The 15907-nt window shown below is 44.4% G+C and overlaps 1 protein-coding gene across 1 annotated transcript; it reads right to left on the bottom strand.

The window, feature by feature from the left end:
* Window positions 1-1687: 1687 nt before the first annotated feature.
* On the bottom strand, window positions 1688-14552 carry LOC118100172 (synaptopodin 2-like protein). Its single transcript, XM_035144951.2, has 5 exons — window positions 14256-14552; window positions 10908-11059; window positions 10508-10810; window positions 9549-9937; window positions 1688-5247 (listed from the first exon to the last, which is right to left on the bottom strand). The coding sequence occupies exons 1-5, from the start codon at window positions 14355-14357 to the stop codon at window positions 2483-2485; spliced, it is 3711 nt and encodes a 1236-aa protein (XP_035000842.2). The 5' UTR covers window positions 14358-14552; the 3' UTR covers window positions 1688-2482.
* Between the last annotated feature and the right edge of the window lie 1355 nt (window positions 14553-15907).

The raw sequence follows: 15907 nt of genomic DNA, 5'->3' as shown, positions 1-15907 counted from the left end.
CATCTATGCTTTTGTCGGTGTGTTTTCCTCCTCCTCTCACTTTGCTCGCAGCATCCTGCAAACCTTTTGGGCATGAATGATTGGCAGCTTCACGACCGGCTTGTGTCTGGCAGCATACCTGTATCATCATGTCAGTCGGTTCATCATCTGTTCAGTGCCTTAACGTTTCAGCCAGTTTGTCAGGTATTTGATCATAAACAATCGCTGGACAAATAAAGTTTCAATTTGGATAAAGATCACCAGGGATTTTATCATTCATCCTGTTGAACATATAAATTTCTTTATTAAATTTCATGAAGAAAATCGAATGGTTGTTAAGGCATTTCTGTTAAAACCACGTTGTCATTATGACACAAGAGGAAAAAGTGCTTAATCTAAATCCCAGGGTTGGTTATTACCTTCTCCTTTCAAAAAAATAAGTCTCAAGTGATGGGATGAATTGAGAATGAAGATTAAGCATTATTTGTTGACCTGCCCCTAAACCCCGACCCCATGTGACTCGGACTGTGTTGACCCAGAAACATGGTGTGGGGGAAAGAGCCTCTTTGGCGGAGCAGAGAGAGGAGGACGGAAGTATGAGGGAGCGCTTCCCCTCTCCGCTCGCAATCACATTGTAAAAAAAGCCATCAGAATTAAGGGTTTAGCACCGCGCCAAATAGCCGGAGATTAACGACTCCAAATATCGGTTGGATGAGCTGTGTGTGTGTGTGTGTGTGTGTGTGTGTGTGTGTGTGTTTGTGCGCCTGCAGTTGAGTGAGAGAGACATTACCAGAAACGAGGAGAGAGACCAAAAGAAGAGAATCGTAGAATTCATTTATTAATATGGCCGAGGGTTAAAGGAGCCACTTCAGTCATTACTATAAGTGCAGTTACAGCTTTTATGTGTTTCTACAATCCAGTGACCTAGTTTGTGGAAAAACGATTGTGCCGCAACAATGGAAGGATTTTTTATTATTATATTTTGTGTTCTACCTTCCACTAGCAGAGCAGCGGCGGAACTGAACAGGACTAAAGTTAGCTGCTAAAGTTAGCCCCGTCTGTCACCTGATCCCAGTCAAGGGTCATAGGTTAGATCCCTTTCTGTGGCCGTGGTTGGGTTTCACAGCTCCAAGGCCGTCGCTCTGCTCTGGAATGTAGGCCAACAGTCCCACAAGGACAAATTCAACCACATCGATAAGATATTGAAAAACATAATCATTATTAAAGGGGGTGTGTGTATTTGAAATGATTTTTAACTCTTCTCATGTAGCTGGATTACCAAATATACTGTGTGTTTGACAATAAAAATATAGAAAAACTGATATAAGGTAAGAAAAGATTGGATATAAAGTATATTTGTGTATTTGTATATTTTCCATGACAGGTGTGTATGATTGATATATTAGATGAAACTAATATTTTACTGATGTAAATCTGTGATAAGGCGAGGGAAGAGACTTCAAACTGAGTTGGTGCAACATGTCTGCCAGGCAAATCCTACAGTGCCTCCATGTGGTGGAATTTAAAAGAAGTTTCTCTTGATCCCTCAACTATCCCTTTTGAAAATTGTGTATTTAACCTCTTAACTGGCTAAATCCTCAAAAAAATGATTAAGGTGTTATGCTAGTCGGTAAATGTCTGAATGGGCTATGAGATACTCGAGCCTGGTGACACGTGTGACAGAGGAAGAAACAGAGTGACAGCTGAGGTGAGTCATGTCTATTTTTATTCAGCCGCATGTCTCCTTGTAAAAGAATCACAGCTAAACAGACACGTTATACTTTTCTTGTTCCACATCAGCAGATCAGAAATCAAATCTACTTCGCTCTATGAAAAAACTACAGAAAACAAAGCTCTCACCGCTGCACTCTGCAACTAGAAAAAAACTATACACTCAGTCATCAAACACACATACTTAGAATATATATTACAGTGAGGGGATTACACAAGTTATGTCAAATTTATCATATGATACTGTACTGCAGGATGTTTACAGATAAATCAAATCTGTACTTTTTACACCTCATCAGGCATTAATGTTTCTATAATATCACTTCATCAGTGCCTTTTCATTATTTTCCCATCCTCGACTATACCTCTCTTCTATCAGTCTTGTCTTTTCACATCCGCTGTTCTTCTTTTTTATGCTAAAACACAATTCTTTAATCATTCAATACAATATTTACAAAACTCTCTCGAGCATCTCTTCCTGGCCTTTCAATCTGTACTAACCATTTTTTTTTTTTTTAACCTTTCTCACGTTTCCTTTTTCATAACACATTGTTCCCTTTATATGTAACCAAATGCATTGGATAAAGGAGCCAGATCAAATTCATTAAAAGAGTAAATGTCAGTGACAATATGTGCTACATGTGTGGCCAATCCAAACAGATCTTGAGATAAAAGGTGGCTGATAAAACCCATGAATAAAAATATGGCACTACTAAAAACACTTCTGGCTCCCTATAGAGCCCTGGTTTCTTGTGTCCAGACCAGAATCAGGTCAGTGCATGGTGGATCCAGGGCGCCAGACGCTGGGCTGCAGGCCCAGGTTGGAAGTGCTGAACCTTGGCCTCGGTACCCTGGCAGGCAGAGCGCTGCTGAGGGCTGGCTGAGATGCACCAGTGGGACTCAGGGGACTAAGATCTGGGGCGCTCTTGAACTCCCTGCTGGCCTGGGCAGTGTTGGATGACTGGAGGTGGGAGAAATTGCGGGACTGAACCGGGTTTGGAGCTGGAGAAGAGGAGAAGGTGGGAAGATGAGGGAGTGGGGCGGTAGGGGTAGGAGGCGGTGGGGGAGACAGAGGGCTGGTGGCCCACTGAGGTTGGTAAGGATTGGGATGAGGCTGATAGGGTTGGTAGGAGGCGGGACCAACTGTGGGTGGAGACGTGACATCAGAACGCCACAGTGGTTCTCCGAGTGTCGTAGCAGATCGAGGGACGATAACTTTGAGGGCAGGCCCTGTGGATGTCGGTGGGGGCGTGGAGAAGCGCTTCACCTCGTACACTCGTGCTGTTTTCTGAGGAACACCTGACATTCCTCGCTGCTGCTGATAGGTTGATGTGTCCTGGGGAACCCCATTCCCATAGCTGAACAGGGAGGAGTTGAGCTGGTAGGGCTGGTAGCCCATGATGTCCACAGGCTTGATGCCTGCTTTCTTCCCTTTCGACCCAGCTGGCCCAGACTTTTTCACCTCAGGCTTCTTCTGGGCTTTCAGAGGGCAGGAGGGTGAGAGGAGGGGGTTGTAGCTGATGGGAGGTGGAGCACGGATGCTGGATGAGTACTTCCAGGTGGCAGGGAGAGAAGGCGTGGGTGAGGGCTCCCTTGTCTGGGCAGGAGAGTAAGGTGCTGCAGCAACAGAGGGAGATCGATCCACAACATATCGATCCATCCTGCTTTGTCTGCGGGCAAATAGCTGCCCTCCCTTCCCTGCCAGCTGTGGCATCTGAGGAGCTTGCGGTTTTGGGGCCACAGGGGGTGGCCTGGGTCCTCGCTGAGCCTGCATGAAGTTGCAGGCCTCTGCCCCTAGTCTCAACCAGTCCTCCTCAGGCCCTGACTCATGCCCAGTCTCCCCACTGGGTGGAACTCCAGATTCAGCAGCCGGGGCTCTCACGAAGCGGTCATCCATGTTCTGGACCATCGACAGCAAATCCGGGTTGGGAGAAACATCTTTGTTCTGGACTGCACAAAACATCGGCTTGTTGTTGCTACGACGACGGGCATCATGCAGGATGCCGGTGCGAGCGGCAGGGACAGAGATGCGCTGCTCACGTGTTGCAAGTGAATCAGAGGCAGGAGCTTGGGGAGGCGATGCAGTTGACATGGCAGCATGGGGGTTAGGAGTCATTGCAGCTGACATGTTTAGGTAAGGGTGAACAGATGGAGATGGACAAGGCTGGATGGGAGGAGGGAGATGGGTGTTCTGGGCATTGAAAGAGATTTGAGGTGGGTCAGGCGCATATTGTGGGGAGATGGGAAGAGCAGGAAGACAAGCAGAGGGAGGTGTGTAAGTCTGAGCAGGAAGACAAGCAGAGGCAGGTGTGTAAGTCTGAGCAGGAGTAGATGGATGTAGAAGTGGAGCTGGAGGGGAGAAGGTTTGAGCAGGTGATGGACCGACTGGGCTTCCTTGAGCTACAGGTGGAGACAGAGGGGTGGCAGGAGAAGCATGCACTGCAGGCTGAGGAGAAAACATTTGTGCGTTTGCTAGAGGCGGGGAGAAAGGTGCAGAAGAAAGAGAGTAGGGAGGCGAGAGAGCTGAGGGAGGGGAGTGAACAGAGGGGTGAGTGTTGTTATTCCTTGGAGGGATGTACAGAGAGGTGCTAGACACCGCTCTCCTCGCATCTGGCCCTGATGGATGGTGAGTAGGCGGTATTGTCACCATGGAGACGGCCGCCACAGGTTTGGTTTCCATGGACACAATCATGGGTTTGGCTTGGGGAGGGCGAAACATGACAGAGGTTACAGATGCACGAGAAGAGGTCGGGCCAGGGGTGAAAGGTCGTGCGGTGCGGTTCAGAACACTTGGATTAGAACCAAGGTTGTTCAGGTGATGGTCTGAGTCTGTGACGGGGCTCGGACTAAGGTTTGGGGTCGAACCATGTGGACCATTTTGACTTTGAAGAGGAGTCTGAGAGGGTGCGCTCAGAACAACGCTCGCCCGACTAACAGCTACTGACCCACCATTGGTGTGAACCACAGCGGGAGGAGACATGTGTGCAGGGTGGTTGCTAGTTGGGGGCTTTGTGATGCTGCTCTCCAGCCTTGAACCCTGATAGGGTGAGCTCTCCAGCCCTGAGCCCTCCAACCCTGGGGTTTGATTGACAGGGGTCAGAAGTCCTGGACTCTGATAGGCTGAGATGTCCAACCCTAGGCTGTGATTGGCTTTTGGTGTTGCTGGAGTAGTTGGTGCGCTTGACGGGCAGGCAGAGCTTCTCCTGTCCAGCAGATCCAGATAACCCGAGTCCCACGTGGCGTCAAATGATGATGAGAATCCCTCTTCATCCACTTCCGAGCCACTTAGGATGGAACTTCCTCCTTCCTCCTCGGTCTCCCCTCCTGTCTCTCCCTCGGTCTCCCCTCCTCTATCTCCCTCAGCTTTGCCAAAGCAGGTCAGCGTGTACTTCTTTGCCCTCTGTCGGCGCTTCTTGAACATAAGAACCCCTTTTGAGTTGGGGTTGGGAGCGTCAGTCAGCAAAGAGGCAATAGAGCGGCATTTGGTACGAGCTTCTTTCACCTGCTTCTCCACCACACTCTCCCCACGCTGCAGCTCTGCAAGACAGGAAGAGGAGAGACGGAGAAGGTGAATGTGTTGAAAGAGAAGCAGTAATTACATTTTTTTTTTGATGATTGCATTACAAGGCACATGCGAAAATGACTGGAAACAAAGCAATGTGGCAACCGATGCTGATTTGTACAGTATCATCCCAGTGAGGAGCTGCAATGAGGATTACCGCTGACAGACAGGAGTGTGTGTTGTGGATTTAGAACAAAGAATTCCTGCTGTCACCGGCGCTGCCTGTCTGTGTTTGTGTGTGTGTGTGTGTTCGCTTAGTCCAAGGCTATTTGTGTCTTTTTGGTATTTTGGCTCACCTCGCATGAATATCATCACTAAATAATTGTAGTCTGACGCTGTCATGCCAACCAAGGCATAATAAACTACAACAGTACTCAGTAGAGTGCCAAGTCCCCTTAAATATCAGTCCCCTGAATATTTCTGATTGACTTTTCTTTCCCATCAAAATCCATAAATTATTCTCTGACAAATAAACGAAAATGCTGATAAATTCCCTATCTCACAACGTTAAAGAAAGTGATAAAAAATGTCCTGGATCCGCCCCCTGATTTAGAGCTGCACCAAATTTCAATGTGTTCTTTTCCTGACTCATACAGTATCCCCCCCCACCAAGTTTGTTTGTTATCCGTTGGGTAGTTTTTGCGTAATCCTGGTAACCAACAAGCAAACCAACGGACAAGGCAAAAAACAACCTTATTGACGAAAAGTAATCATCCCAACATCAAACTGCCTACTTCTGTTGCGATATTCAGGAATTTCTATTTCCATCAATTTATACCACAAGAGTCAATGTAATAAGGCTAAAAGGAGAAAAATGACCCTGCTAATATTATCGGTGCCTAAATACTAATACACCTTTAGCACCAAACACAGCTGAGCCTGGTAAGAATGGCTCTAGTTTTGTTGGTTAGATTAAAGGGATCTCCAAAGTTATTACAACTCATCCTGAGGGGGACATTGATGTCTGCACCAAATCTTTTTGGGGCGATCCATCCAATAGCTGTCATGTCAACACAAAAACGACAAAGGTCAGCCTGCTGGTAGCAGTGGAGGAAAAGTCAGGGGGATCACCAACGTCATTAGGATTTATCCTCTGGGGGGTACGAATGTCTGTACAAAATTTTTACTTAATCCATCCAATAGCTGTTGAGATATTTCAGTCTGAACCGAAGCGGCGACTAACATCACCACTGGAGCCATATAGTTAAAAATAACTATGAATATTTTGTAACTCATCATTTAGCATCATGTGTCTGACCCAGAAACACAACAGCATAGACTCATTGGCCCATGTATGCAATTTCTCTTAGAAGCATAAAAACACAAAATGAGATCCTGAATCACAGGTGAGTCTCCTCACGTCTAAATCTCTTCAACGTCAGGATCGTTTGTTACATCCATCAAGTGCAAACAATGACAAAAAAACATTAATTGCATAGAAATTGATTGATTCCTCTAAATCTGAAGAAGACACCAGAGCTGTGTGTAAATCTTACCTGCGTACACAGTGTGTGGGACGGTGTGTCCACGCACGTCTGAACCTGACAGAGATGTGAAGTCCCTCATCTCACAAGTGTTTTCTTTACACCCTCCCACACACACGCAGACACACACACACACAGACACACACCCTTGTTAGCGTCCACTTCTGCTCTGAGCGCGGAAAACGTTCGCTCCTTGTCGCCCACCTCTTCTCTTGGAGCAGAGCCCTTGTAAAGACCTTTGTTTCTGTCCAGCAACCCAAACCAACACATGATGTCAACCCACTATTCCTGTCTGTCTGACAGGCATCAAACACCTGTCCAGTCTCTGCCCCCACACACACACACACACACACACACACACACACACACACACACACACAGGACAGGAAGACCCCGTCACCAGCGAATATCTTCACAGCAGTGTCATTGAGTGTGTGCGCATATGTTTGTTTGTATCTGTGTATGAGTTCATAAAGCCAATTATAGACTATAAGGAAGTGTGGTCGTAACCCTTTGCCAATGTGCTGTTCCCTGCTGCTGACCCAACAACCACTGCACACACAGACACACAAATCCACAGCAGCAGAGCTTACAATCTCAGATCCAAAGCCGAAGGCGATGTGTGTTTGTAATGTGAGAAAGGGCAGACCCCCGGACGCCTCGGTCATTCATCCTATAGTAAAACCCCCAACGCGAGTCGTTTAGGCCTTTGGCTTCTCGTAGCAGAGGACAGATCACTCATTCCAGCACAATCACTCATATGAAGTCACAACTCAGTCAGTGCATAGTTATTCGCTGCCATCAGCTATGATCCCTATTACCTTGTTGGGATGAGGTCAATAAAACTTTAGAGTTTAAAGAAATGGGTCACCATTTTTAGATGAGGCAATTGATTTCACTTTTACAAATTGTTTGGAAAAATATTGCCCGGCTCATAACCCGAACAAATAGGTGTTTTTACAGACTAAGTAATCAAGTTATTCTATGGTTATTATTGAGCTTAAAAAGTGCTGGTACATGGATTTGTTACCTTTAGGGCAAAGCCAGGCCACCTGTTTACCCCGTTTTCAATCTTTATGCTAAAACTGCTAAAATCCTCCAGCGTGTATTTTCATACTTGCATTATTATTACAATAATAGTATCTGAGGGCCATATGGCATCAACGATCTGCCTCCATCTGGGCCTGTCATGGGCGATGTGTTTGACCTCTCTCCATGTCAGACCGTTCTCTTTCAGTCCTGCCATCGCAGTTCACTGCAATGTTGTTTTGGGCCGACCTTGTTTGCAATTTCTAGTTGGTGTCCAGCGTAGGACGGTCTTTGGTATGTGGTTCTGGTCCATTCTGAGGACATGCCCAAACCATTGTATCCTCATTTTGGCTTGATACAAAGCAGTGAATACCTGCAATCCCTTGCTGGTATTTAATTGTATTTGACAATTTCATTAGAATACTTTTTAGGCCTGCAAGGCAATACTTCAAAAGTAATAAGCAGCTAGAATTGTACTCAGTAGAGCACATACCTCCACCAAGGGAAAATGTTGAATATTATCTCACAATCTTAAAGAAAAGTTCCATGATCAACTACATCATTTAATAGATTTTTCCCTGACTTAAACTGCATCCTACCATCAAGTTATTGTGGTTATCCACCCTCTAGTTTTTGCGTAATCCTTTTAACTAACAAACAAACAAACGCAGATCAAAACATGACCTTGGAGGAACTTACTTTTATGGTTAGTTTCAGTATTTCTGTCCTAGTAATTCATTCATGACCCTTTAAACACATCTCACAATCCTTTGTTTATTTTTATTTATTTATTTAAATATTCAGAAAGGATTACAATTGTCCAGCACAACTTTCGGAGCCCACAGGGGAAGACTTCAAAATTACTGTTTTGTTTGCCCCGAACCCAAAAATATTCATTTTGTATTGAGATAAGAGAGATAAGAGCATTAAATCTTCACATTAGAGAAGCTGAAACACAGTAAGACGCTAATACACAACATATTCAGGCCGAGGTCAGTGTGTGTCCAGTCTGTCAATCAGAAGCTCCAGTGTCTATAAATACAGCCGCTGAGGCAAATACCCAGAATACTGACATGGGAAATAGACTTCTGCTTCAAGGGACAGAGTGTGTGTGTAGGTATCTGGTATATCTCACCTATCACCACCAGCCTGTAAATGTAAGGGGGGGGTGCTCCAGTTACAGAAAAGAGCCACTAGAGGGGGATCTAGCTAAAGACTTGAGTTGAACTAAGCGGGGACACTGGGGGAATCAATGGAATTTAAATTAAAAAGCAAAACACAACTGTGAAGTAGAAATAGCTGCATTGTCGTGGGAAACTACAGATGTTCCTGTGCAGCTGTTTTTCACATTGTCAAACCCATGAGCAAACACATAACACACACTAACTCTATTTAGTGAAGTGATGGGTGGGATTGACAAACACACCCATGGTATGTTGTAATTGACTATAATTAGTTTTAGAACATCAATTACTCATAATTTTTTTATGTTTGGGTATAATTACCTCACACAAGATCATGGTAGCTTGGTAGTAGCTATGGAAACCCAGTCTTCAAGCAGGATTAAATTGTTTTCATCAATCTCTGCTGTTACATGATGTGTGTTTGTTTTGTCTTTTGTTTTTTACATAATCTTTTTACTTATTCCCTTACTTTAATTACTTTAAAAACGTGTCACGTGTGTGCTAGTATGCATGAATTCAAATCTTAATGGTTTATGTGAATTCTTTCTTTTTTCCCTGTTATTATTGAGACATACTCACTGGCTTGCCGTGCTTTGTCCTTGTAGGTGGTGGAGAGCTCATCACTGATGGGGGTGTGCTGCATCCCCACCATGGGCACCAGCTGTTTGCTGGAGCCCAACATCCGAGCCTCTTTCGCCCGCTCAGGTGACACCAGGGGCACGCAGCTGAGCCCGATGCAGCCCCCTGCCTCCTGGAAGCCACTGTCACCCTCACCCTCCGCTTCCACCAGCCCCTGATCCGGGGTCGGGGCGAGTGTGCGAGGGGTCAGGGTGTGCGGGGTGTGTGCCGGAGTGGTCCACTCTGTCTGGGGGGGCTGGTAGATCAGCTCTCTGCGAGGGACGCCAACCAGACACTGACTATCCCATTGCACCTGCAGGGAAACCCCCGCATCTGTGGCACTCTCATACCTTTGAATAATAAGAGAATGCGGCAAAGATAATTATTTTTTACATTCAAGCTTGTCAAGGTGGATTGTGGACCATATACAAGTTAAATGTGCATTCTGGATTTAAATCTGACCTGAAACTTGCTCTTTTTCTTTTTTTTTTTTAAAGTAGCAACAATTTATAATTGGCAATTAAATCCCCAAACTCCTGTGTATCAGTAGTCATTTTTCTTATTTGCTTGGTCCAAATAGGATAAGAAGAGTCGCCAAGTTAGTTCCACCGGCCTCATCCGGACAATATATTATCTTTTTTATTCATCATCACTGGGAAATGAAACATTATACTTCAGTTTTCTGTCCATATAAATTAAATTGATATATATATATATTCTCTACTGGGTGATTTCACAGATAAAATCATTTTGATAGGGCTTGTTGTTGAATTCAAACAAAATAACTTTAAATACTTTTTTAACTTTCTTGATTTATTTATATTTGCCTGTTGAATGTGGACAAAAACTCCAGAATGTAGAATGAATGTAGAAATAAAATGCAATATGAATTGAACAAAAAGTGGGCAAGGACTTCTTACCCGCTCATCTCTGAGGTCTCCTCCTCTTCTTGGTTGTCATAGCGCGCAGGTGAGCGAGCATGAGGTGGCGTGCGGCGTTGGCGGCGGTGAGTGAGGGCCTGCGTGTCTGCATCGCTGTCTGTTTCTCCGTAGTAGGCCTCGCTGTCTGGAGGGGAAGTTATGCCCTTGGGTATCCCGGTGGGGGAGAGGACTGAGGGGCGGTGGGAGGACAAGGGGGGCACAGGGGGAGACAGGACCCTCACAGAGGAGCGGGGTGATGCCGTGTGAGCAGAGTAAGATGAGGAGTGGAATCCAGAGGGGGACCTGGAAACATACACACACATGCATCAGTTTGTCTGACATGGCGTCATATAACATGGTGCGTGCTGTACAGTTTGTCTGTGTGAGTCCTTGCTCTGACCTTTTCACCCTCAGGCTGAGTGTAGCGCTCTGTGAATCTATGAGGTTCATGGCCTGAGCATGACTGAGCTCTGCACACACATGGTCGTCAATGGCAACCAGCTCATCTTGCTCTTTCAGTCCAGCTCTGCAGGCTTTGCTGCGTCTGCGTACCTGCAGAGAGCAAAGAAGGATACACATTAATCATTATTAAATTTAAGACCAAGGGTCCTCAATCTTCTGGGCCCGTGACCTCATATGACAACACCCTTCTTGAGCTCAAGTCCAGCTTTCACCAAAGTTTTAAAGTTTAAAACCCAAATCTTTAGAATATGAATTGTAATTTATCCCACAACATTTTATCCAACCAGGGAATGAATGGACTGAAGCCACACAGTTATACAATCAAAAACATTTTCCATCAGTGGCAAACAAGTCAAGCAGTTCTCAGCCTGTTAAATCTAAAAATAGTCCTCAATTAGACGATACGTAAGTGGAAGCGATATCTCTCCTTATGTCTGATCCCAAAACAGTGCTGTGTCTCATAAAGGATCTGATGTTGCCCGTTTGCATTCATTTTTAATTTACGGCATCATATTTAATGAAAACACATTCTTTCAATCTGATTCTCACTGTGAAGGATGGGGTCCTGCATGAAACTCTATTATCAATTAGATCTGATCAAACTACACCCACAAAGTCATGATTAATAAAAAGTCAAGTTTATCTATAAAGCACAATTGAAACAACCAGAGTTGATCAAAGTTCTGAACAATAAATAAAATCAATATTTAACATAGTGGGGAAATACTTTAGATGTGACCAAGTTTTCACGGGTTTTAAACTCTATAGATTATATTTTATTATATGGTTTATATAGCATATTTTTGTATTTGTATATTTCCATTATAAATCTATATAAAAAACACTATTATTTTGAGGATGACACATCATAATACATCAATAAACACAACAAACAATGAAGAGCTTCAATCTTGAATAGGTATGGCACTGTTTATAAGTGTATGCTGTTAGTCAGTGAGAGCATGTATTTGCTAAATGGCCGATAAAGTTCTGCGACTTGTAGAACAGTGCTCAGGCATCTCTCCTCTACTGGCAACTGTTCCGGTATCAGAATAAGTCATGAAGTCATGCGGCTGTTGCTGGAGGTCGCTGAGAGATGATGTCATAGGATCCTTTAAGAAGTAAGTCTGTGGGGGGTGGGTGGTAGATGTGAAGGCGGGTATTCTTGTCCATCAAACTTCAGCTTCCTCTAAAAGAAGAAGATAAGAACCTCCCCTCCGTCTCCTAACACATACGAGCACCTTATCCCTGCTGACGGTAGAAATGTTGAGTGTGTTCCAGCACCTACTTGGACTCTAAAGAGGACACTGAGTTTCTCTTTATCAGTGTCTCTTGACCCAATAATCCTGCTCCACCATCGCTCCAACACACGCACGGACAAGCTTCTCTGCCACTCAGGCGAACGCACACACACACGTACACATACACTCGAGCGGCACAAGAGGACATCATGAAAGAGGAGGTTTGAACAGCTGCATCACCAGTCTGGTCCAAGGGGCATCAATGTCATTCACCATATGTTCCCCACACACCCAAAATAAAAACCCTTGCAGGAAATATCAACCACATTCCTGGACGGATGAAGAAGGACAGGAACCGGTGGGATGTGAAACTGACACAATATAAACAGAATTACAGGGGACAGCGAAATAAATGTGTGCTGTGTGTGTGTGTGTGTGTGTGTGTGTGTGTGTGTGTGTGTGTGTGTGTGTGTATCAAGAGGCCTTTTTCCATGCTTGGCTTCCAGCTCCTCTTAAATGAGCTATTCTGATCCTCCATTCCCAACCAGGCTTATCTGAGGTATGTCCAACCAACCACACACACACACACACACACACACACACGCACACGCACACGCACACGCACACGCACACGCACACACACACACACACGCACACGCACACGCACACACACAATATATTTCCATCTTAGTGAGCACACTCATTGGCATAATGCATTACCCAGCCGCTTGACCTAACCTTATCCATCACAACTAAATACTTCCACCTATTTCAAATGCTAACACAAAAACCTATAGTCTTAACCATAGACTCTTAACCCTCGAACAGTCCATTGAAAGTGAGGACGGGCCGAAATGTCCTCACTCCATAAGGTCTATGCTCAAAATTGTCCTCACAATATGATCAAATTGTCATTAACGATAACCTTATCTGCTTGAAAATCGTAAATAAAGAAAGATCTTTTTGTCTTTGCCTGAGCCCCCCACGCCTCCATCATGAATCAGACGTTATGACAGCTCATGAGTGACCGGCCAACTTTTAACGTCAGTGTGAGCGAGGTCACATTCCTCCTCTCCAGAATAGCTTTTCTTATTAGAGGCAACATTCTGATCTGTCAACAAATTTAAACACAGACACGAGAAGATTTTGAAAAAGCCAAACTGGCAAAAGAAAAGAATAATCCTGGTCTTAAAGGTGGCTTATTGTGTCTCAGAAATATGTGATGATGACAAATCTTAAACAAGTCTGTTACCGGTCATATGTGTTTACAGCAGACGGAGTCATGCAAACACAATATCAGTGTAATAAAGAATGTACAGGTGTGATCACACATGTATTGTGCTTTAAAGTACTTGAAAACCATATATTGGCTACATATGATCTCCGTCAGGATACAGTAATGAAACCTAAGATACAGTCAAACCCCAAACATGTGTTCACACTGTTCTCTGACCCACAAACCAGACTCAAACATAACAAGGAACGGTAATATTGAATTGAGGATATGGACAATTGAGGATAAAGAAATTCAACTCCTTGACGGACTGTTACATGAAACTATGGTGAGATTGTCAAAGCTTCTCAAGCAGAAAAGTGACACTTAAAGACAGATGTTTACTGTGAAAACACGTCCAGATAAAAATCATATAAACGACTTTGCTCATCAAACTTATCCCTCTCCAGTTTAGTGGTGCTCTCCAAAGAAAGACCAGTCACCCCTTTCTAAAACTAGAGAACAATCAATAAATTACTCAATATATACTCACAAACGTACAAGGTTGCAAAAAACTCTGAAAAGTATTTGTATTTAGTTGTTTTTACAACCAGACATGCCTTCTTTATGTCTACTAAATAAATAAATGAAAATATTTCTAGCTCGGATTGCAGACAGCAAACCACAAGTCTGACCATCAAGGCCTCAATTAACAGCTGCAATCTCTGTTAAACCTACTCGTGTTACCACCTTGGCAGTAAGTCCTCTCTGCAACATACTGAATGCACGCACATATTCTCACGCACATGCACACACACGGGCTTTACTATACCTTGGCCACCTGTAGAGGGTTTTGCTGCTCCACTCCTCCCTGCAGCCTGAAGCCCCACGGAGCGCCTCCTGAGAGGGAGACCACAATCTCCTCCGCCACCATCCCAGCTCACAGCCCGCTGTGTGTATGAGGGTGTGTGTGTCGCTCTACCCTTCTTCGGTTCCTCAAAGTCTGCGAGTATCAATGAGTTAGGCTTCTGTCTCCCTGTGACCAAGGAGAATCACTCCACCCATGAGCAGACGCAGGGGGGTGGCTGGCTTTCACCTGGAATGCTGTGTTGGAGGGTGGGCACTCAGAAGGGCCAGAAGGGGCAAAAGTGTGTGTGTGTGTGTGTGTGTGTGTAGTGAACACTTGCCATGTCACTCTACAGGAGGGGATACTTGCTGATATCCCCTCCCGAAATAACCACCAGCACCACTCCCTCTTTGACCCTCAGCTCAGCGAGCCAGGACAGCAGTCAGGACTCACAGATTTGTCTTTGTCTACCCACAATACCCCCCAACCTTAGAGCACAGAGAGCGGGGCGCTGCAAGGAAGTATTTTAAAAATTTCAGATGGTTTACTGTCTGTGCATTTTAACAGCTTTAGAGAAGGAGATGTGCTCCACTGGCCGAGGAAGAAATCATTTCTGAGCAGGCCTTTCTGCAAGATGACAAAAACTGACTCTGCTGTGCATCAGCTTTCACACCTCTGACTTTGCAGAAAAAAGGCTAACAGACTTGGTATGGGTATGGGTGTGACTTGGCCCAGTGTCAGAGTCATGCCAGATTTGTGATGCATAGCACATTGGAAAAATTTCCAATTTGAGCAAAGAGATTTTGGCTCAAGGTCGCATGAGTCTTGGCCCCACTCGCCTCAGTTTTGACCCTAACAAATGTAAACAGATCTGGCAGCTGTGGACTGGCACGAGCTGATTTACATATGGTGGCGAGGACTCTGGCACAATTGACCAAATTCCAATGGCTACCTCCTTGATCGACGACTTGGATAATCGACAGAATCCAAAGCTCTCAGCCCAAGGGACACTTGAAAGGTCTTGGGTGCTGCGCCAAAACAAACATATAATCAAGTTCACAACTGTGAAAGCCTTAGGAAATTACATTTAGACTGTCAACCTGTTTTTACTTCGTATTATACTTAAAAAATCACTTTCTAAAAATCTGAAGAAAAAAGTGCAAATCTTATATTTTCTTTTTCAACTTGTTACATCACTGCCATCTACTATGCTTGAGTGTGGACCATGGTTACCTCCTCTAAGGAGGGGATGTTTTCATCTCCATATGTTTGTTTGTTTGTTTATATGTCAGAAGCATTGAACAAAAACCCCTGGACGGATTACCATGGAATTTTGTGAAAGGATGCGGTACTGGTCCAGGAAGACACAGTTACATTTTGGTATGGATCCAGATCAGAGGGCAGTGCCAGGATTTGTTTCCCCTCCACTTTCTTTAACATTCAGAGATAGTTTCATAAGGATAATCATTATTATTATTATTATTATTGTTATTGTTATTGTTGTTGTTGTTGTTATAATTATTATTATTACTACATTTGTTCTTCCTTCTCAAGTGCTTTTAATATATGTATATGTATATATGAGAGCATATATGTATATGTATATATGAGAGCATATATGTATATGTTTAAGTGTG

The sequence above is a fragment of the Hippoglossus stenolepis genome, chromosome 21 (assembly GCF_022539355.2).
Source record: "Hippoglossus stenolepis isolate QCI-W04-F060 chromosome 21, HSTE1.2, whole genome shotgun sequence".
Lineage (NCBI taxonomy): Eukaryota > Metazoa > Chordata > Actinopteri > Pleuronectiformes > Pleuronectidae > Hippoglossus > Hippoglossus stenolepis.
This window is presented reverse-complemented; position numbering and strand designations above follow the sequence as displayed.

Bases quoted from the DNA above. Each gene is read 5' to 3' on its own strand.
- LOC118100172 (XM_035144951.2), bottom strand. From the start codon at position 14,357: ATGGTGGCGGAGGAGATTGTGGTCTCCCTCTCAGGAGGCGCTCCGTGG. The intron at 11,060-14,255 runs GTATAGTAAAGC...TGCTCTCTGCAG, and splicing joins ACCCTCTACAGGTGGCCAAG to GTACGCAGACGCAGCAAAGC. The intron at 10,811-10,907 runs GTCAGAGCAAGG...GTATGTTTCCAG, and splicing joins CTCAGCCTGAGGGTGAAAAG to GTCCCCCTCTGGATTCCACT.